At 44.1% G+C, this 23,466-nt stretch overlaps 1 protein-coding gene across 3 annotated transcripts in view; it reads left to right on the top strand.

Moving 5' to 3' along the window:
• Positions 1-23,466, top strand: part of STOX2 (storkhead box 2) — a 209,530-nt gene that overhangs the window by 94,434 nt on the left and 91,630 nt on the right. The window contains exon 1 of one of the 3 annotated variants that reach the window (XM_067721773.1): positions 5,576-7,265. The exons of the other annotated variants lie outside the window; for them this stretch is intronic. Within the exon in view, the coding sequence (XP_067577874.1) occupies positions 7,100-7,265 (166 nt within the window). The 5' untranslated portion in view covers positions 5,576-7,099. Of the gene's footprint in view, positions 1-5,575; positions 7,266-23,466 lie in introns of those variants that run through there. 3 annotated transcript variants of the gene reach the window in all.

Below are 23,466 nucleotides of genomic sequence, written 5' to 3'. Positions count from 1 at the left end.
CTGGTAGAAATGGAGTATAAAAATGGAGTGTTTGTTAATATAAATTTTAAAGAGCAAAAATTTTGGTGTCTCTAAACTTAAAAAAGTCTTTTAAAAAATTTCTCTAGATCTTGACAAATTCAAATGCACCCTTGAAAGAATCATCTTCCAGTTATATTTGGGTGGAACCTGACGCTGCCAGTTTACTTTTGAGCTTGTTTTATATTCTCGGTCTACCTGATATCAGCCCTTTTTTTTATGTGCCCCCCGTGTGTGCAGGTGAAAGGACCAGCTCACAGCAGCTTGTCTTCCACGCTGTCCACACAAAGCCACTTACTGACTGTGCCTTTGCGTCTTGGACTCTATTCTTTTTTATCTTTTAAATTGCATAAAATATACATAACATTTACTACTTTAATTCTTTCTGTACAGTTCAGTGGCCTTAACGTTGTTGTGCAACTGTCACCACCATCCAACTCCAGAACTTTATCACCGTCCCAAACTGAAACGCGATCCCCATTAAACCCTAACTCCCCCCTCCCCTTCCCCCAGGCCCTGACAACCGTGATTGTACTGTCTCTGAATTTGACTACTCTAAGCACCTCGTCTAAGAGGCATCATACAGTATTTGTTCTTTTGTGTCTAGCCGATTTAGCATAATACCTTCAAGATTCATCCATGTTGTAGCGTGTGTCAGAATTTCCTCACACTTGCTCTTTCCATTTGTTGACGGACACAGGTTGTTTCTACCTTCTCTGGACTCTGTTCTCGACCCTGGGTAACTGCTCCAGCTTGAGCAGGGTGTGCTGGGCACCACTGAATGCTGCAGCTCTTGAAAACACGCTAGCTGTGCCTGGGTGTTTTCTTCTTTCTTTTTCCTAAACCCAGTTTGTGGATGCTGTGTATTTCAGCTATTTAACCCAGTAGCATCCACGGTATGGTATCACTGTTACTTGCTGGCCCCCACTGGAATTCAGCTTGTTTTGTTATTTGGTGCAAAGCAGGATGCATAGGTGAACAAAAGGATCTAGAAAGGATTCAGGTTTTTTAAGTGCCCCCCGCTTAGTGATCAAGCGTAACAATAAACTTGGCTATTATTTCCTTGATGCCTTCTGCTTGCCAGCAGTGAAATGGAACATTTATATATTTACCTCTGATCTTCACTTTGAGAGCTTATCACCATGACAGTTGAAACAGTGGAACTCAAAGATGAACTTTTCCCAGGCCCCCAGCAATGACGTGAATGCCTGCTCTCCTTGGCGTCACCACACCGACCTGCCCTCTATTACTCTGACTTCGCTTAGTCTGGCCTGGAGATGGATGTCATCATCCTGGCAGCCTACTCCAGCCTCTCCAGCCTCCCAAACGCTCGAGGCCCCTCTTGAGTTACTTCTCCTTGGTGAGTTCCTCCATCCCCAAATAATTGCTTTCTTTGGGAGTAGAATTCATTGACCACCATTATTCATTATAGCCCTGTCGGCAGTGGGTTATAGGTGATGATGTACCTGAGTGGAGAGACTAAGGGAAATTCAGCTTAGATTTTGATAGGGATGCAAAGACCAATATATACACTGTCTCATCATACTTACGACTTCTCCGAAACATGTTTTACGCCATGGATTTATCACCTCCCACCACCTGTCTAGATCTGTTTACCTAAATGTGTTCCAGCAACAGGTGGTCCTATGATTAGAGCTTGAAGAGCGGTTGTTGTTGTTGTTGTTGTTGTTTTCTTGGTGGATTTACAGGTGCGTTTGCACATGAAAGGCTCTGAGAAGTCCAGCAGGCCTGTTGTAACTTTAGCACATCTTCTGAATTTATAATGGAACCCTCTTTCCAAGTCACATTTGTTAATGTATCTCAGGACAGGGGTTCCCCAGAACACATTATTTATTGGGAGCTGCAGACCTTCATGCCAGCAGCGTGACCACTGCCTTGGCAACCACGCTGGTGGTCCACATACGAAGAGAGCATCTTCTAAGACAATAAATGCTCAAGCTTTCTGATAAAATTATAGCTAGCAGTTTGGAGCCTGGGCAAAGGAGGACAAAGATGTATCTACCAAATACATGGTCAGCTACCTCATTAGCTGCGTTTGAAGGCCCAGGTCATATGAATGTGCACATGTACATACATGCAAATATATGAGTGTATATATGCGTCGCATAAGAAATACTCCCGATCTTCCAGCTCGAAAGCCTCTGAAAAAGCCCTCGTCCTTTTGGGACACATTCATTTCCAGATTCCATTTAGCTTCTTAACCCGGGCCACGCAACCGCCCAATTTTAAGGTGTGTATATGTATTTTTTTTGACTAAAAGCACATTTGTCAAATGAAACTGTTAATATCTTTTTCAAATTATGTTTCAGGACGCAGCAGCAAGATAAATGACTATCAGACTCAGAATTTTGATTTTGATTCAACAAATATTTTAATCACAAAGTTTGATGCATATATCACAGACGTACGTAAATACATAAACACCTATTTCCTTTCTGCGGACTTAGCTCTCTTACCATACCAAAGTGGGGCTTTCTGTGCACAGCAAAGATCACTTATATTTAGGTCTTTAATGAATGTTCAGTATACCAGAGATACGAGTTCAAAATATCCAATTTTCCTTGATTAGAGATACAAATGGGAAAATCAAATTTCCTTCAGTTTTTAGGTTCAATGCATTCAGTTTGTAAATGTGGTATTTTAAAAATAATAAAATTAAAACTGTAACTCTCAGGGGCCTTGGAAAAGCATTTGATCAACTCACATTGAAGACTAAAGTCCTTTTACTCAATAATTAGCCCCATTTAGAAACACAGTTATGGAAAATTTCAAACCAGATTCTTCAGAGTACTTAATCAGGCTTCACTAGTCATCACATCTGGGCCAGTTACTGTGAGCCACTGGACACAGCTATGAACAAAGCAGAACAATGAACTGCAATGAGTAAAACAGAAAACATCCCTTGCCTTCATGGAGCTTACATACTTGTAACTATTAAATTCATTCAACTCTTGTAAATCTAATAAACCAAGGTTTTAAATGAGGAGCGCGTCAAAGTCAAAATTCTTCTACCTTTCAACTTAAAATTACAAGTCTAAAATCAATTACAGTTGACCCTTGAATGACACAGGTTTGAACTACCCATTTCCATTTATACGTGGGTATTTTTCAATAGTAAATACCACATGGTCCATCCGTGGTTGATTGAATCTGAGGAACCGTGGATGGAATGGCTGCTATAAATTATACTTGAATTAACCTGGTTGTTCAAGGGCCAACTGTACACATCTGAATTAGAATCACAAAGCAAATGTGTGTCTAATTAGTGTCTCTATCTGATGTGTAAATACCAAATGTACAAATTATTAAGCCTGATTTAAAAATTACGACTACTGTGAAAGTGATTTGCTGTATCATTTCGCTATTTAATTCTAAACGTTCCTACTAGGAAAAACTGGGATTATACAACTGAGCTTACTTGATGGACAGTTCAAGACCCAGATACTTGATTGTCTCAAGTAGGTTGAGCGATTTGAAACTAGGACTAGGGACCTAGGGGTTGAGTATGACCAGAGTGAATCTTTTCATAGGACAGATGGACACACTGAGTCTGATTTTAACAGTGGCTGTATTAACGGGATTCCACTTTCTTTACATAGCGTTGGTTTCACAGTATGTTGTTTGCTAGATTCAAGTCTTACCTTCATAACTTCTTTTGATGTTGCCACTTAATTTGGATGGATAAATTACTTAACTGTCTCTACCTCTCCTGCTTTCCTATCTGATTCGATTAAGCCAACCCAGCCTGTTTACCGCCTGGTTCTTCTGTGTCTGGCTATTTGGCTTTGGCTCCAAGAACATTCTGTTGCGTATGGACAGTGGGTGATATCTCTGCTCTGCAAAGGCCAGCATTCAGAGGCAGCTGAGTGGAGCTGTAGCTCTCCTCCCAGAATATCCATCAACCCACCCCCATTCCTTCAGATGAACAATGAATATTTTCTCAGTTTTAAGTCAAGTGCGATTCAAATTTACAGTCCGGAAAAGTCCTGGATGACCCCTCCCCTAAACAGAATTCCTCTTCCAAGCCCCTTTTATATAGAAATTCTGAAACTATCATTGCTTCTTTGCTTAAAACCCTTCAGTGGCTCACATAATACAATAGAATACAAAACCCTTAACATGGCCTGCAAGTCCTTTCGTGATCCAGCTCTTGGCTTCATCCGTGATCTCATCACACGCCTTCCTCTTATGCTCCAATTCCAGCCACACTGGCCTTCTTTCACTTCTTCCAACAGAAGCCAAGTTTCTTTCCCACCTCAGGGCCTTGGCATGCACTGTTCCCAGTTTCTGAAACATCACTCTCCCTACTCTTTGCTTGGATGACTCCACATACTGTAGGTCTCAGATTAACCGTCATTTTTTCATGGAGGTGATTCTTCTTTGTAGACCTTAACACAATCCGTGCATTTATTTGCTTACTACCTAGACCATAAGTTACGTGGGGCCATGTGTGTTGTTCTGTTTGCCCAGCATCCATCACAGCATATACTAGACAGTCAAAAATCATTTGCTAAATGAATAAGTATCACAGTTGTCACAGCAATCACCATTAGCCTTCAGTCGTAACCGTTATAATCATTCATATAACCACTTTTGGCTCATGGGATGTAGGGTAGTTGTTGAATTGGATTGAGATATCTAAATGTCAATATCTCATGCATTCATTAATACAATTATTTTTTATTACCTTTATGGTTCTTTACACATTTAGTCTTCTTTAGCTTCTAAAGCTGGAGGCTTTCTGTTCTTAGCAGTCCTCTTACAGTAAAGAAGACAATTTAGCAAAATGTGCCTTTTGGGAGACTGTCCTTTTCTAACTTTTAAAAAATATCATTGAATATTAGCTAACTGGTTTACGGTAATAAATTTTGTATTAATAAGTAATAAATTTTGATTAGTGTAAATACAAGTTGCTTAGTGATTTTTGTTTGTTTACCCCCGGGTTCCCGGGAGATAGATCAGTTACACTGGCCCCAGGTTACAGAGGGCAGCCCTTAGATATTGAATGGAAGTTCTAGGTTCTATAATGTTTGTTGCTGAAACCTCGCCCCCCTCTGTGTCGTTCTTCGAGAACCTGCGCCCCCGCCCCGCAAAGAATTAAAGCCTTGGAAAAGCACCAAATTGTGCTAAAACTCCTGAATCTTAACCATTTAGAACCCAGTGCGGTTTTTTGGGGGGGGGGGGGGTTTGCAGTATCAACCTGGAAAGATCATAGGTTCATAAAGATTTCATATCCCTGTCTCCGTACCTTGGCACCTGCGAATATGTAGAACAGCATAAAACATGATTTTGAACGTTGCATCGTCACAAATGGAAAAAAGCGCAAAGACGTAAGAAGAATCAGGTTTATTTTTGTTGTTTACAACACCTAAGCGTTGTTGGAAACCCAAACGAGAAGCCAAGCTGACAAAACGGCCGCAGCGCAGCGCGGTCGGGGGTTCTCCGCAATGTGGCCGCGCGCCTTTAACTCGCAGTGACCTCCGCGTCCCGGCCCGGCATCCCGGGCCCGGCGCCTCGGCCGGGGCGGCGCATCGCCCCCTCCTCCCCTCTCGCGCAGCGCGCATTGTTGTCCTTTAGCGATTGGTTGTTGGACCAGAAACAGCGGTGCAGAGCCGAGCCGGGTAGTGGGGCTGTGGACCTGAATGCAGGTTAGCGGGCTGGCAGTGACTGACACCGTGGGCTCGAGGGACAGCGAGGAAGAGCCGGAGACGCCCTCGCTGCGTGGACCAGGTGCCCGGGCGTTTGCGGCTGTCGGCGGAGCTCCGGGTGGCGCCCCCTCCCCCGGATCTAGCTGCCTCCGGGATTGGCGCAGGTGGGCAAGGCAGGGCACCGCAGACTGCCCTGTTCCCACCGAGCGGTTTCTCTCCCTTTCTGCAAGCGGGAGGCGCCATCCTAAAAAGATGTAAATATCCGAGCGCTGACTCCTGGCTGGGGAACCAGCCAAGTCCCAGAGCCGCCGCAGGGTGTTTTACATGAAAATGAGAAGCTTGACAGGATCCGTGCTCTAACTTAAGGCAGCTCGGTGATTAGCATGAGGCTTCCCGGCTTCCCGGCTTCCTGTACTTCAATAGCCATTCTGCGCGCTCGCGACTGAGCAGCGGTGCCGCCGTGCGGGTGGCGATCGGCAGGCTCCGCATCCTTGGCAGCATGGCTCCCGTCGCCGCCGCGGCCAGTAAGTAGGAGCATGCCTGTGTAGGGGGGCACATGCGTGTCGGCGCGCGCGCGCACACACGCACACGCACACACGCACGCACACCACCCTGAGCCTTGGAAGGAGGAAGATCGACGAGGCGCTGCAGTCGCGAGGACTCTTCCTGGATTCGGCAGGGGCCCGCCGCCGCAGCTGCTGACTGCAGAGCCTGCTCGGATCCTGTGTACACGCGCCCCCATCCGAGCCTCTGTAATGAAGACTGCCTCCCGAGGACTGCAGGGGAGGCAGAGCCAGCCCGCGCCCGGGACTGCGGGCCGCGCGGCTGATAGGCCCAGGGGGACACGACTTGGACACTGTCATCCCCACGCCTCGCTCTGAGCCGCTCGGTGCGGAGAGGGTCTGCCGCCGCCCCTCCGGCTTCCCGGGCGCCCGATCCCGGGTCACCCCCGGAGGCCTGGGCTTCCTCATTTGTTTGGGTCTTTTGTGCTGTGGCTCACAGTTGGCTAAGCACTCCTGCGCTGAATCGGGCCATTGTCTGCGCTCCCATTGCTTTCACGCTGCAAGTCTCGGCGCCCTCACCCCGCCCGCCCCCTCCCCGCCTCCTCCTGGCCGGGGAGCCTCCTAACGTGCCTTTCCCCCCAGGAATCTGGAAGCTATAAGCCGGGCGGATTGCAAATGAAGTGTAATGCATTGTGGGACGTGTGTAAAATCGGAGCCTTCGCTGTGGGGGGGTGTGGGGGCGTGGGGAGGGCCGGACCCGCCGCTGGCGGTGTAGACGCCGACGAGGAGGGGCTGGGAAAATGCGCGCAGAGTCCGCCCGGGTCGTGCCCGCCGTAGACGGATGAAGCCGCGCGCTGCGCCCCGGCGCTGAGGCCCCGAGGATCGGGGCAGCGGGTCGCCCTCCCCACCATGAAGAAGACCCGGAGCACAACCTTGCGGCGAGCCTGGCCTAGCTCGGATTTCTCGGACCGGGCCTCGGACCGCATGAGGTCCCGCAGCGAGAAGGACTACCGCCTGCACAAGCGCTTCCCCGCGGCCTTCGCGCCCCAGGCTTCGCGGGGCTACATGACATCAGGTTGGTAACCGCGTCCCTGCCCCCAGGCCGGGGCCACGGGGCGTGCTCCGAGCGCCGCGGCCGGGGTGCTTCCCCGGGAGGACGGGCTGTGATGGATGCGATAAGTTATGGGGAAAGCAGGAAAAAAAAATTAGCTCTCATCCACCATTTTGTACCTCCGCAAGATCCACAGCAGGCCCTCTCAATATGGGGTTGGAGAGCTATTAGTTAGGTGAAATCTGGGAGGGGGACGTGCCGGGCGTTTTGGCTGCACAGATAAATGACCGCCAGCTCGGGCGCCCAGCCTCCTTGAGCTTGTGGAAGAGCCTGCGCCCGCCGTTGCCCGCAGTATCGGGCTTGCTCGCTCCCGCATTGTGGCCAGTTATTATCCTAGTGGGTATTAAACAGCCTTTCTTTTTCAAAAGGGAACAGGTTCCATGCACAGTTCTGGATGGTTTGAGTCAGGGAAGAGGTCTCAGGCTGGTCTGCTTGCACGCAGGGAACTGTGTTGCAGCCCACTGAATGCATTCGGTGGGGTAATGGTGTGTATGCGGATTGAATGCTCACATGATTTTGTGTGGATTTAACATATGTTGCTTTGAATCAGGTTATAAGGAAAGAATGGAGGCTGTGTCATGTATTTGCATGTCAGACAGGAAGGACAAACAAAACGGTAAACGGGAATGAAGGATTTCATCTTAAAACGCATAGAAGCATTTCTGAAGGCGCCAGTTAGTTCCCTTTGGAAATACAGCGGATGGCTTTGCTGTGTGACTTGGAAACCCAGGGATAAAATACTTGAAACGCTGAAGGAGGAAAATCCTGAAACTCTTCTCGTCGTTTTCTCCTTACTTACTGTTGACCACTTGTATGTAATGATGTGTAAGACACCAATTTTGGTTTGTTTTTCATTCTGAATGAATTCATTTTCTTCTAAACAGAATGTCCTGGGAAAACCGAGGTTATATTTGAAAACACATCTATACCAAATCACTCTAAATCCTGGGAAGATTGCTTTAAGCTTGCAGTTGGTACTCAAAGTCTAGCTCTACTATCTTTCTCCTAAAACAGCAAGTTTAAAAAAAAAAAAAAACTGGGGCCGGTATCTCATGCTTTAAAAATGTCTTGTGAGTGCATTTCTGTGAGTGTAAAACCTAAATAAAATAACCGTCTTTTTTACTGCAAAATCTGGTGACATAAGGATGTACTGTCTTGGCAATAAGGCTCCCTTGATTTTCCCTGTCATGAAATGCCAGATTTGTAAAGGAAGTGACAACTACAGTTTATACTTCAGTAATTGAAGTCAGTCACTGCTGTGGTCGCTTTATTCTTCAGGCTGGTGGCAGTAAATTTTGAAATACACCTAAATCCAAGTGTAACCTCAAAACACTATGTCCATAAACCCATGTCTACACTGAGTGTTCAGATAATCTCAGGTTTCATATCCTTGGGGTTTGAATGTCTTCATTCCACACTGAAGAGTTTCGCCTCTTTTTTGCCCCTCTTCAGGAATCAGTACTGATACCAAGAGTGAGGCTGTAGGAGGGCAGGTGGCCATAATGTCTTCAACAAACCTGCAAGACTCTGTGATGATTTCAGGCACGTTCCCATGGAGCCTGTTTTCACCTATCTTGTCATAGCATCATTATGATCACATTTTTATTCTTTGCTAAAGAACTTCTCTGCTATTGCCAGTTTTTCAAGGCATTTTTGAGGGCTTGAGGAAGAAGCTTTTCATTTTCTTTGATTCTCTTATTTCTTGACTTGTAAATAGTAAGCTGGTCCTATGGGGATAGTGAAGGATCAGCTCTTTCAGGTTGGTGGTTGTCTGTGCAGGTTTCATGTTAGGTTACTACTGAGAAAAGAAAACCAGAAGGTGGGGGAAGAAGAGCTGTGTTATTCATTCAGCATTTTACGGAGTCTCCCCCCACCTCAAGCAAAGTGCCTTGCTAGATTCTCATGGGGCTGCAGGGTTGGGTATAATATGGTTTTGTCCAAGGATGGAAGCTGTTATTTATTCTTTATTTTAATTATTAGCCAATATGTATAATAAAAAGGGTTGGGGCTCATGGAAGGATAAAGTAAATATTAAGACAAACACCTACAATGAACACTGGGAGAGTAGGTGGAATCTTTCTCATACATATCTTTTTGGGGGAGATTGAGAGTAGCTTGTCAATTTCCTTTTCAAATATGGTTCCTTTCCAAATACCAGTGTTGATAGTAATAGATGGTATATTGAGACACTTTGACATCATTTGGGAGAAGTTGTCTTCCCCTTAACAAATGTAAGAAAGTCCACTTATATCAAGTTAGTGACTCTGGATACAAACAGAGCCTTTGTCACATAAAATGAAATAGAAAATGAAGCAGCTTAGAAACACATGAAGCTCTTCATACTTCTTCTTTCTGTTTGTCCAGTCATTTTGCCATAATAGCTACTAGTATTTATCATACTTATTCTCAGTAAAAAGAGGTTTTTTGTTGGGTTCAAAGGACAAGATAAGCTTCTTCAGAGAAATACTAAATGACTTGAAATAACTTCAGTGGAGACTGTTTTTAGAAATCCCCTCCAACAAATATTCCTTAAAAATATGGTGAAAATCACTGTTTTTTTTTTTAACTTTAGGAAAGGAGAGGTCCTTGGAAATTTGAATAGCTGTCCTTTTGATCTGGCCTACTATCGCACAGTAGGTATTTCAAGTTTAACTCTGTTTACTTAAGCCAAAATTATAGGCATTCCATAATCGCTTTCTAATGAGACAGAACCTTTTCAAACAGTCTTTTTTCACTAGTAAGTAACTACCAGTTTGAAATGTGATTTATAGCAACAGGCTTGACATTTAGCCTTGGCTTTGTCACGTACCTTTGGGATAAACTACACTTAAGCTCAAGAGGTTAGAATAGACACATATCAAACTTGAGGAGATCCTACAAATGGACAGTTAGAGAATTCTGAAACTTTAAATTTTGAAGACCATGCCTTATATGACTATTTAAGCCCCTGATTCATGCTACCAAATCGAAAATAATCCTAAGAATTCACAGGCCTCCTGGCAACCAGCAAGTTCACAGGCCATGAGATGAGTTCATTGTTCATCTTGAATATTAATTTCCCAAAGGTAGTTTCTGAGCAGAAGGGGGGAAAATCTTGCCTTTTGTTCAAATCAAGAGGAATAATAAAATGTGCATCCATGAGCTGAATAAGAAAAGGGGTTAGGCCAAATGCGCGTGGGATTATTCTCCCACAGTTTCTAAAACTAGAAATTATGATATTAATTAACTAGAGAGAAAAGAAAACTCCCCATAAAGAGGCACATAGCTGTATAATCCTCAGGGCTTTATACATGAAAATATGCTCACCTACCTTCATGAAATGATTTTCAAGGCACCAAACCTTTGTTAATGAAGGTGTTAGAACCTTCTCTGTCAGGACCTTGTGAACTGTGACCTCTTTATACAAGTGATGCTACTTCACTTTCCTCTCCCCAAGCCCTGGGGATGGCTGCTTCACATGGCATGCCACCAAGTTTGGGGACATTTCATTGATCAGGACTGCAAAGTGATTTGTTTTCCACTATAAAGGTCCTATAGAGCATGTGCATAAAAGGTGTCCCCTGTGAACGAGACACCCCCAAAGTACTTTTAGATGGACGTTTGTCATGTTAAGGAACAATAAGGCAGACAATTTTAAAGGATTTGAAAAGAAAGAAAACACAAGCCGCAAACTGACATCTTGAGAAAATGTAAACCAGTTTTGTCTGCCGACCTCACTAATATAAATCAGCGGGGAGGAATGGCCAGGACGCCACCTTGATGAGTTATTAGTTTTCATTTTATAGAAACTAATTCTGGGGCACAGTGGATTGTGGGGCCCAGTTCCTTACGTTCTGTTATTTTGAGAGTTTTCTGGGAGTGGAGGATGGGCACCTGAGGTTCTAATCTGGGCCTGCCCCAAACCAGCTGTGTCCCTGGCGGGTAACATGACCTCTCCCCGTCTGGAACGGGCCCTCCTGGCCCGCATTTCCATTACAGAATTGGGCTCCGCAGCGCCTCTGTAATGGGCAAGCCCAGGATTTCTCAGCACTTACACAGAAATCGTTAGAAATAACCTTTGCCCTTTCTGCTTATTGGAGTCATGTGCTTCCGTATGGGGGGTGTGTGGGAATAGCGCTCATTTTGCAATGGAGTCTTATTTCCTGTCATCCCCAGATGTTACATTAAGTGGCTGCATTAGGGCTTGTCCTGGTGACCAAACTAATGGGGGTGAGGGGACAGGGATGAAGCCCTGGCAGGTTCCGATCACGTGCAAGTTTTCATGAACAGCATCCTGTTGCCTCCTTATACCTCCTCGCAGAGATATATTTCCAGCCTCGCTGCTCCAACTGTGCTTTAATTTGAAACTACCTGTGTTGACTCCTTTCATCAGGCCTGTGGAAGTGAGGAATATTACACTTGGTGGTGAATGACTTTATTCTTTATTTCCCAGGAGAACGTGAATGTGCTTACAAAAGGTCACCTCTCTTGGTATTTCAACATCTTTTACACTCTTGTGAACGTTTTTATTTGAAAAAAGGAATATGAGTATATTGTATAAAAACCTTAGCATTTTTACACCTCCAGAGCAATTGTGGCTTAAATTCTCTATAGCCCCAGAGAGTTAGGGCAGTTCAGACAACTGTATGTTCTTTGGTACAAGATTGCTTATGCTGAGTGCAGCTATAACCAAGGAGCAGAGTCTGGTTGGATCCTTGCCGGTGGGTTCAGATGCCGACTTTTGCAACTAGGACAGGCTTTGTACATCAGTCATAGAAACTGCGTGATGCCTAGTCTATCAGGTTTAGAGTAGAGGTTCTTGTCGTTCGTAAGACTATAGACTATAGTCAATGCTAACTTAACCTTCACCACAGTAACATGGGAGAGAAATGACATGGGTAATTTTTTTTAAGTAGATAGTGAACTTTTCCTTAAGTAGTTAATCCCCAGACTATTTTTATTTGACATTGGAATGCACAACCAGTTGGCCAGAAAATCCCATTGATTTCTACCACCTAAATATTTCTAAAATCTCCCCCTCCCTTTTCATCTCTGTTGTTGAAATCCTTCTGTTCTATTACAGTGTCTTCCAAACTGACCATGTCCAATTCTTGCTCTACGGGTCCCCAGAGGGGTTTTGTTTTTTATTTTTTTAATCCCTCCTAAAGCAAAACTGGTCATGTTACTTTCCAACTCTTTTCAACGTTTCTCATGCCTATGGGTGAAGTCTGAGACCAAGGCTCTTCATGGCGTGACCTCCCCTGCTTTTCCCACCCCTCCTTCCATCCCTCCCCCACCACCCTGCACTCCAGGCTCTGGAAACTCTTTGCCTTCTGCAATATCTTGTTGCCTTTTGTGATTTATGTGACACCTCTGAGAGTGTGCTCGCCATCTTTAAAAGTCTGATATTTAGCTAAAATATATAAGGCTCATCCAGTTTAGCCTTCCAGAACAAGCTCATACACCCCTTCTCTTCCTAGAGCGAATCACTCGTATGACGGTTGTTTTGTACTTGTGTTACAACAGCATGGTGACATTGTGTTGTACCTCGGGTTTACTAGCCAGTGAGTCCCTCAGTTACAGTATGTGTTTTATTCACATCTCTATTTTGCCAGCAACCACAGAGCTTGACACATATCAGGGACTCAGGAAATATTTATTGGATAAATGAATAAAACATGGCTTCTCTTAAAAACTTGGTTGAGGAAATGTCTTGAACTCCTAATGTGCGTCATCCTTTTGTAACAGAAGATTCTACTCTTCAGGGACTTCCTATCGTGGCTGGTAGGACCAGCTCTCAATGATTGACCATTAGAAAGCAGGAAATACTGGAATATAATCAAGAGTTAAGTGGGTTCTTCATGACATTCTTTTTTTTCTTAAATTCCACATATATGTGCTAGCATACGGTATTTGTCTTTCTCTTTCTGACTACTTCACTCTGTATGACAGACTCTAGGTCTATCCACCTCATTACAAATAGCTCAATTTCGTAAGACAGGAATAAAGACACAGACCTACTAGAGAATGGACTTGAGGATATGGGGAGGGGGGAGGGTAAGCTGTGACAAAGCGAGAGAGAGGCATGGACATATATACACTACCAAATGTAAGGTAGATAGCTAGTGGGAAGCAGCCGCATAGCACAGGGAGATCAGCTCGGTGCTTTGTGATCGCCTGGAGGGGTGGGACAGGGAGGGTGGGAGGGAGGGAGATGCCAGAGGGAAGAGATATGGGGACATATGTATATGTATAACTGATTCACTTTGTTATAAAGCAGAAACTAACACACCATTGTAAAGCAATTATACTCCAATAAAGATGCTAAAAAAAAAAAGAGTTAAGTGAGGTTGGTTGATAGGGTTGGTGTAAGTGGAATAGGACTTCAGAGGAGAGATGTCAATAAAAAAAGGCTGCCTGGAGGGAGGACTTACTTGCTTCTCGAAGGACTGGGTAGGATTTGAAGAGCAGAGAAGGCAGAGGACTGGGGGAAGGTTGTAGAAGCAGTATGAACCAAGACATTCAGCTGGCAAGGAAAACGTCAGTGTGAAATTTGCCATACTGTAAATTTGGGATGTAACTAGAAATAATGTGTAGCTAGATCAGGTGGGCTCTTGAAATGTAGGTGGAGTTTATCGGGGTCGGAATCAGATTTGTGAGTTTGGGAGAGAAATAATGAAAGGAGCATCTTAGGAAGAGGTGTCTGGCTATGGCTTACAGGATAGATGGAAGAGATGGGAGTTGGGAGGCTAGGGGACCAGCTGGGAGGTGGTTGAGGGAACAGAGGTTATCAAGCAGTAGGGTGATGAGGGACCACCCAAGAGCAGTGTTTTGCAACACTGCTAGGCATTAGCACACCACCCTTAAGAATTTGTAAACCATGTCCATATACTATCTGTGCTATTATTTAGTTAATACTTTTCTTTAACTCTACCCACTTTATATTTAAATGGATGTAAAAGAAAAATTTTTAATTTTATATGAAATTATGGGTTTCATTTGACAATTATTTTTCTAACCCCCATTACAGTTCATATATTCCTATTTCAGTAAAAAATGATTCAACCAGGTACCACCTGAAATGCCCTCACATACCTGAGTGGTACTCATGCCTCATAGTGAAAACCCGTATCCAAGGAAGGAGGGATGGGCATGAAGGGCAAAGGGAGCATCTGTGAGGACCAAGAGGCTGTTCCTTTAAGTGACTGGATTGAAGAGAGGAGAGAAAATCAAAGGTGAATCAGAGATTTTTGTTGGAAGAATGCAATAAGTGACCAGGAGGCTGGGGGAAATGGAGCAGAAGATGAGTTCTATGTTGGACGTAATGTTTTGGTTGTCCAAGCAGAGAGGTAGGCACTCACGTGATTGGTAGAGGCTCCAGGTATAGTTTGGGGGTCAACCACTTAGCAGTGTTAGTGAGAACACGGGAATAGTTTAGCTTTTGTACTTTATGTTCCGCTTCTTAGAGGGGAACAGGTGACTTGCTTATTTTTATTTCCAGCAGATGGAGGGTCAGTTGGATTCCATTAACACTGAGTCCTACTTAGGTTTCTGAAAACCTGGAGACTCAAGGTTAGGATTGCTTGGAGATCATCTGCTCTCTTTTCCTAAAAGTGAAGAGCTTTTTAATGCTCTTCACTTTTTGTTTTTGATGTTTTGATGTTTTTGATTAGTGTTTGCATTTATTCAGAAGCCATTGTAGTGTTGATAAAAGGGATGTGCTTTTGGTATCTCTAGTTCTGGTTTGCAAAGGGTTCAGAGCTATGCAAGCAGCAGCACAAAAGACTAGACCAGCTATGTAAATAACGTATATTTCAAACATCTGTCATATACCAATCTAGTTGAAAATTTATGGCTTAGGTAACACATATACACAGTTAAAATCTCCATTTATCTTCCTACTTAAATCCATGATGGCCCCTCCAGGCCAAATTTTCTCTTTTTGAAGATAAAAGAGAAATATCTGGCAGGTGCCTGTGGGCATTAGAGGTAGCAGGGCTTAAGCCTGGCCGTCTCCTTCTGATGGCCACAGTTTCAGAGGGAGGACCCTTCTAGCTTTGTAATTAACACCCTCACCTCACCCCTACTGCAAGTTCCTGTCTAGTTGATTCCCCGAAGAGAGCTCACAGACCAATTCATTGCTTTCGGCACATCCAGCTTTTGCTTTGAAGTCATTTATTTCGTTATTAGGTGAAATGAAGGCTGCCGCAGCAATTGAGGTTCTGTGGATACTTGTCATTTTTTTTGGCTGTCCAGCATCTGAACCCCCTTCCCCTGTCTGTATCTCCCCACTGTTGTGGGTTGAACGTGTGCCCCCGTAAACCCCTGGTAACCCTGAATATGACCTTATTTGGAAATAGGGACTTTGTAGATGGAATTAATACGTGGTCGTACTAGAGTCGGGTGGGTCCTGAATCCAGTGTGACTGATGCCCTTATGAGAAGAAGAAAAGAGACGCAGACACAGGGGAGACGTCCATGTGAGGGTGGGGGTAGAGATTTGAGTGATGGGTCTACAAGCCAAGGCAGTACAGGGATTGTTGGCAACTGCTAGAAGCCAGTGGAAAGGCATGGAAGGGATTCTCCCCCAGAACCTCCAGATGGAAACAATCCTGCTTCTGACTCTTGGCCTCCAGAGCTGTGAGAGAATAAATTTCTCTTGTTTTAAGCCACCCAGTTTGTGGTCCTTTGTTTCAGCGTCTTAGGAGCCAATACACTCACCTTATGGACCTTGCGGGGAGGCAGAACCTCATTTCTCTATGTGGACACCGAACTTGGCCATGGAATTGCTGTCCTGGCCCGCCTGGCTCAAGGTCATGGTTTCACCAATTACACAGTCCTTTCCAGACTCTGCATGTGGTGCTTGTGGGGCAGGGTAGGGGGGCTCTGGGGCACGTTCCCTGGCTGGCAGTGGTGTGGCAGCAAGATGGCATTCTGCAGGCAGTGTCTCGTGTGTGGCAGTGTAGGTGGATGCCAGCTGCAGGGTTTGTGCTTGGCGTGACTACCGAGTTCCAAGCCCGGATCTCCAGGCCTCCCCGCAATCCTGAGTTACTCAATACTTTTCAGTAAATTCCTTTTTGGAGAGGCCGTGTAGCAGAGTGATTTAGAGCAGACATGTAGTCCAGATGGCTTCCTAATCCAGCTTTTCCAGTACTGAGCGGGTAAATTTGGATAAATTACCTATTTATTCAGGGCCTCAGTTTCCTTACCTGCAAAATGGGAATAATAATTGTATGTATCTATGAGGTTTGGGGTGAATTATGTGAATTAATATACGTAAAGCACTGCATTGGTTTCCATGCATAAGAATGGAAGAACCCCAAAGGAAGCAAATAGACTCTCAACAGGATCTCAAAGTCGTCACTTCAAAGTATGCTGTCAAGAATAAATTGCATATGAGCTACACAAAGAAATATAGTTGAGTTTTACTTTGCAACCACGTTGGCTTCATTTTGTAAAAGTTTCCGGGGTCCTTGTTTCCATCTCTCCAATAACACCCAGTTTCCCTCTTCCTTGCATCTAGCTACTTAGTGTTTAAAACTCAGTTCCAGGGAATTCCCTGGCGGTCCAGTGGTTAGGACTCTGCCCTCTCACTGCCGAGGGCCGGGGTTCAATCCCTGGTCGGAGAGCTAAGATCCCGCAAGCCGTGCAGCGTGGCCAAAAAGAAAATATAATCACTCAGCTCCGGTCTCAGCTCTCGAGGAAGCCTCTTTGGCCTGGTGGACTGTTGATTGAGCTGCCCCTTCCCGGTGCTCCCGTAGCACCCTTGTCTGCCTCTGACATCATTTACACATCTGTCCTCATCTTCTTGTCGGATCTTCCCTCTAGACTGTGAAGCTCTTTGTGAACTTGGCTCTAGTCTCACTTGGTTTTGTTCCAGCAAGTGCTAGGAATGTAGTAGGCATACAGTAGGCATTTAAGTGTACAACTATGGGGACCCATTGTCTTGCGAACATTTCTGATAGTTTCAGTGAAATCTCTGACCTCTTTGTTTCGCTTCCTTCTTTAACCGCATTCACATTCGTAGTTCGTCCCCTGGGGACTGATGATAAGCGGCCTCCAGGGTCCTTGTGTCCTATCAGGAAGCCTGATCCATTCACACGGGGCCAAAGGAGTGAACGCTGGGGCGTTTTAGATATCCACCGGGTTGTACATACACAAGCTTCTGTCTTGGGATTCTAAAAATTCCAGCATGGATGTTCCATGAAAAAACAATATAGCTTTTTGGAATCCATCGAACTTCTAAGATAAAACATCACTTTAGATTAGATGCTGGAGCTTGTAATGATAGTGGGGCTTCCTGTGAACCTAAAGAACTCATTTGAATTTTCATTTTGATTGGTTTTAAAATAATTGAAAGGAGTATTTGGACCATCTTTCCCCCACACACTTGCTACGTGGTTATTTATAATGAAGGCAATGGACAGCTGTTGATTATCTTAAAAAAAATAAAAAGTTTTGAAAAGTCCACTTAGCCAAGGACTTGAACATGCCTGGAAGAGCCGAACAATGAAGATGGTTGTAGTGTCAGGTGGACTTTTCCACATTTGTAATAGTGGCTTCTTAGGTTCGTAAAGTGCCTTTACGTAGTGGCAGAGCTTTTTGATTTAGGACATCGGGGCCCTGCCACCCCCCTGCTGCCTGTGTAATCTTGGCACTGTATCCTGTGTTTCTCATTTATAAAATGAGGATACAGTAGTATCTAATTTATAGTTGCTATGTGGATTAAATGAGCAAATGCATGTAAAATAATTAGCAGAGTGCCTGACGCATAGTAAGAACTTAGTACATTTTTGCTACTGTATTATTATTTCTTGGGGGACACAACTCTAAGAGAGTGATCCACTCCTAAATATTTCACACCTGAGGCTGTAGAAGAAGGGAGATGACAGGCGACTTGTCCAGGGTCGGGTAGAGTTAAAAAAATCGGAGTTCAATCTGATTCTTATACTTTGGTCCTCATTTAATCACAGATCAAATATTCCATTACCTATTGATTTGGGTATGTGGTCTTCTAAGAAATCCACAGAATTATTCACTTACCTAAGGGGACTCACTTGTCCTGGAGTTTCCATCTTAGGAAGCATGGTGGAGAGTCATTGTATATTCAGTATTCCTGTGAGTTAGAAATCTAAGAGAACTTGGCTTCACCTAAAATCAGGGAAATGGTGCCCCGTCTAATCAGAGCTATTGACTTGGACTTTTCCAAATAAGGTAAAGAGAAAAAGCCTCTTCCAAGGTTATGGTTGAGCTGTGTGTTTGTATGCGTTTGCGTTTGCAATAAAACGAGTATCGCAGAAACGCAACGTGAGGAGGGAAAGCTGGGAGGCTAAGGTACATCTTTCAAGGGCAGCCCCGTGCCTTCTCTCCTCCAAATCAAGTGCATGTTCCTCCCTTGGTGAGCTTTAAATAGTAGTGATGGTCCGCTGGAATCTCAGGTCAGCACGTCCCCCTGGGTTGCGGAAAGGGAGTGCCACACTTTGGGATCCGCTTTTCACGTGTTAAGATTTCAGCAGCTTTCCTTCTAGCAGATGGTTTGGCAGCAGGACTCGGGGCTCTGGGATGACAGCCTGAGCTGGGGGAGGAGAGAGGGTTTTCCCTCCTCCGAAGCTTTCAGAGCTGCCAGCACCTCCGCTTCACTTCACTGTAGAGACAGACACGCCGACCCTGGCCAGCCGGGATTTGGGAATCCAAAGCTTCCTGTCTTCAACACGTTGCCCCTCCCCAGTTCTCCCTGCCTGCAAGTCCAGTGAAAATAGCTCAAGAAGAACCTCAAGTATTGATATATTAAGCAGCTTGCCTTACAGGGTTGCGGCCGACTAATTGAACTTCAAAAGCCTCCTCTAATTCTAGAGCCGCAGTATGACAAGAGCCTTGGCTTTTGCTGGTGGAAGCGTGGTTTGGGGAGGTGGCAGATCTTGCTTTCCCGTATGTTGTACCCTGCTTGGTGTGGGTGGTTTCAACATGTGGAGAATTTCAAAGAACATTTGTTCAGGATGCCAAAGGCAGAGTACGTGATGGTGTACCATCCTGAGCGGAAGGGCCAGAAGTGGAGGTATGCACTGTCAGGTGCCACCGGAGGTGGGAAAGCACCTTCTCTCCAGTGAAGCTGTGCAGAGCGTCATTGGGCTGGGGCTGTGCTGAGGGCCTAGGAGAGCTGTGGTTAATCCTTCCACAGTGCTGTGTAGACAGGCCCTGGGAGGTTTCTGTTGAGCCTGGCGGTGGGAAGCCGGAGGTCAAAGGTCCTGGGCCATGAGCACAGCCTTCCTCTGTTGGTCTGAGGACATGCTTCCTATCAAGATAACAGAGTTCCTGTGTGCTCCTGAAATGTAGACATGAAGAGGGAGCCTTTTTACCCCCAATTCACTTCCCCCACAAGGAAGGGAACCAGTGTCTACTGAGCACGTACTTGGTACCAGCCAGCGCATGAGAATGACCTCATGTAGTCTCAGAACAACCCTGGGAGGCAGCCACTAATGAATATCTGAAACATCACAGAAGACGACACTGGGATTTTATACATGCGTACACGCTCACACGCTCACACACTTTAAATCTTGTATGTACTCTTAGTCTACATGCCACCTGTTAGTAAAATTACCTTCTTATTTTTATGTAAACGTTAAATATTTTCTTTCACTACCCCAGTGGTTCATCTTGCACTTGCCCTAAGGAGCTCGCTTGAGAGGCCTGGCTTGTACCGAGAGGAAAGATTTCAGAGTTCCCTGCCTATTCTAATGAGTCTCACCTCAAATATTTGTGTATGTTATCGGCAAAGAATCTACTCTGCCAGCTGATGTTCTGAGAGTTACCTTGCTTTGCCTAAAGAACCGTAGAGTCTCCTAAAACCTGACAGGGCGTTGGGGGGCGTGGGAGGCTATTGCTGGAATAGTTCTGTGCTGCTGTTTCTTACCCTTCCTCTTCTCATCACGCTGGAGGGGGTGTCTCATCCATCCGCTGTGAGTTCCTCGCTGTCTTAATTGGCCCAGTGTTATCGGGAAGTGTCTGTCCTGCAGTGAACACCCCTGATTCTTGGAGGAGATGAAATCGCTGGGCTTGCACAATTCCTAGGCACAAAAGGCACCGGACAAGAACATGGAAACTTCAAATGGAAAGAAGTCCCCCCACGTAAACATAATTTCATTCATTCGTAAACCATTTTCTTCTGCTGACGCATTCTCTTCTGTACTTTCTCTGTTAGGAAAAACTGAAGAAACATGAGATTTCGTGCCGTCTAACTTTTGCCATCTGTTGTAAGAGTTTACACTGAGCAGTCATTCTGAGCATCGCAATAGGCCAGGGTCCAAATAATGGAATAATTTCACAGTACCCAGCACAACAATTTAAAATAATGCTATCAGGGGTCAAAAATGGAGGAGTTATATGGGTCTGAATGGTATAAGATAGGAGTAAGTCCAAGATAGTCAAGACAATAATAAACTAGGAATTTTGGTGGATATGACTCAAAAAAAGTATCGATGGTTAAAATTGAGTAAATGAACTATAACTTTGATACGAGTCAGTTAACTGGTTTAGAACACATCAGATGTGTTTTATAAAATCTTCGATTTGGGGGAAAAGAAAAAATCTGTCCTTGTGATTTCCCCACTGAGAAAGTCTTTTACAGTTTCTCCTAGTTTTTCAGTGGTCAAGGAGGGTGAGTTCAGTAACCCATGGCAACGGAATGAATGTGAATAATATGAATGCGGAATCTCCATTTAGTACTTCTGCTAGTAGGAGGACTTGCAGGATTTAGCAGCTGCATAATCCTTGGAGCACGTAATACTTAAAGTAATACAAATACAGGAGCCAACTCCCATTCTTCAGAATATTTAAGAACAGTCCCAAAGCTTTATGATATACTGTGTATTTTCAATAAAACAAAAATTGCTGTTAGACACTACGTAATAGTTAAAAATTATATCTCTTCTTAACCCACCCCCCCGTTTTATGGCTAGTTAACTAGCGAACGCTTAAAATTCTCTATATACTAGACTTTAAAATACCAAACAAATATAACACAAAGTTGTCACGTCTTAAATTAAAAAATGTAATTTATGGTTTCTCTGTAGTTTTAACTTTAGAATCAAGGCACCAAAATAAACTCACAGAACGAAAAAGGTCAAATTTACTTGTATTCAATTTCTTAGATTAGAATTTCTTAATATTTGCATAACGATTGTTTTAACTTCTTGTTGCCAAGAGGGCGTCTGGGAGAGATTTGATTAGTAAACCGCTTCCTTAAAGAAAAGGGTTTTAACACTATGCAGTAAATTAAATGTATGGAAATTACATTCATCTGAGCTAGAACTTTCACAAATTCACTGTGCTCTGCTGCTGGGGGGAGATGACCCCTCAGGTACAAGAATACTTAACTCTATAGGCTCATTCTTAGTCATGTTTTTTTGTTTTGTTTTTTTCCGGTACGGGGGCCTCTCACTGTCGTGGCCTCTCCCGTCGCGGAGCACAGGCTCCGGACGCGCAGGCTCAGCGGCCATGGCTCACGGGCCCAGCCGTTCCGCAGCATGTGGGATCTTCCCGGACCGGGGCACGAACCCGCGTCCCCTGCATCGGCAGTCGGACTCTCAACCACTGCGCCACCAGGGAAGCCCCAGGTGTGCCCTTTAATTATACTGTCTTGATGGCATTCAGGAAGGTGATCCGTGGATGCTGCTTTATCTTCTGGACAGTTGTCTGATGATGGTATTCTAAATACTCAAAAGGTGAACTCAAATTAGGCAGAAATACAATAGGCAAAAATATGAATCTTGTTCTCAAGCTAAGTTGTCCAAAACTCACTTTTAAAGTTGTTTCAAGAATAACTGAAATCTGAGTATGGTATCCCTAGGAATTTTTTCTTAAGAACCCTTGGTGTTCTTTTCTAGCTCTAGTCAAGAAAAATTGATCATCTGATTAGGCCTTTGTCAGATGGAACTTGCCATGTATGTAATGTTCCACACTAGACAATGTAATAAACATAACTAGGACTAGAATTGCACTAATTTGGGTTAATTAGGAGGAAAACTTGTCTAAATAAGTGAAAGACCTAAATTTTATAGAATGTTTAATGAAATGGGGTCATTACTTTCATGTCCTTAGGCTATCTAACGAATGGATAAATTATTTATAATTAGCATATCAATTGTTGCCATATAAGAGATTGCTCCTTTAGTACTTGAAAGCAGATTATTTTTCCCTTCTTCAGAAATTGTATGGTCCCTTGAAACCTTATTTATGCCACTTATCTGTACAAACTAAAGGTGACCTTCAGCCTAACTCTATTCCATAATCCCCAAATTCCAAATTTGTAGATTTCAAATTAAAATGAAATTTTGTCTTATGGGAGGATAATTCTGCATCCTTAAAGACATCTTTGGTCTTTTGCTTTCTTTTTAAAAAGAAATATTTCTCTTTTTTTTAAACATCTTTATTAGAGTATAATTGCTTTACAATGGTGTGTTAGTTTCTGCTGTATAACAAAGTGAATCAGCTATACATAAACATATATCTCCTCCCTTTTATGTCTCCCTCACAGAAGTTCTAAAAATTCATAAATAATACATCATAATACATACATATGACATAAATAGATGTTCAAGATTAATTATTCAAGATAAATTTTAAAATATAAAATTAAAAAAATGATATCCAGGGCTCCCCTGGTGGCGCAGTGGTTGAGAGTCTGCCTGCCGATGCAGGGGACACGGGTTCGTGCCCCGGTCCGGGAGGATCCCACATGCCGCGGAGCGGCTGGGCCCGTGAGCCATGGCCGCTGAGCCTGCGCGTCCGGAGCCTGTGCTCCGCAACGGGAGAGGCCACAACAGTGAGAGGCCCGCGTAGCACAAAAAAAAAAAATGATATCCAAATAAAAATAAATAATAAAAGTTAAAAATAAGTAAAACATTCAAAATGATAAGTAAATATCCCAGAAGAAATAAATAATAAACGTATTGTTTTCCCTAAAGAATACTTTAGAATTCATGATGATAATATCCTTCATTTATGGAGGGCCTCTTAGATGCAATTATATTCTTTCATTTAATACGACGACCCATCCTATGAGGTTGGTACTATTATTATATCAATTTGCTGATGAACAGTCTGGGGTTGAACATTTCACAGCTGATAAGCACCCAAGCTAAGTTTCAAATCCAGATCTAAGTTTTCCTGGTAAAAACCTTTAGTAT

Source organism: Pseudorca crassidens, chromosome 21 (genome assembly GCF_039906515.1).
Source record: "Pseudorca crassidens isolate mPseCra1 chromosome 21, mPseCra1.hap1, whole genome shotgun sequence".
NCBI lineage: Eukaryota > Metazoa > Chordata > Mammalia > Artiodactyla > Delphinidae > Pseudorca > Pseudorca crassidens.
The sequence above is the reverse complement of the archived record's forward strand: the minus strand, read 5'-3'. Positions and strand labels throughout refer to the sequence as shown.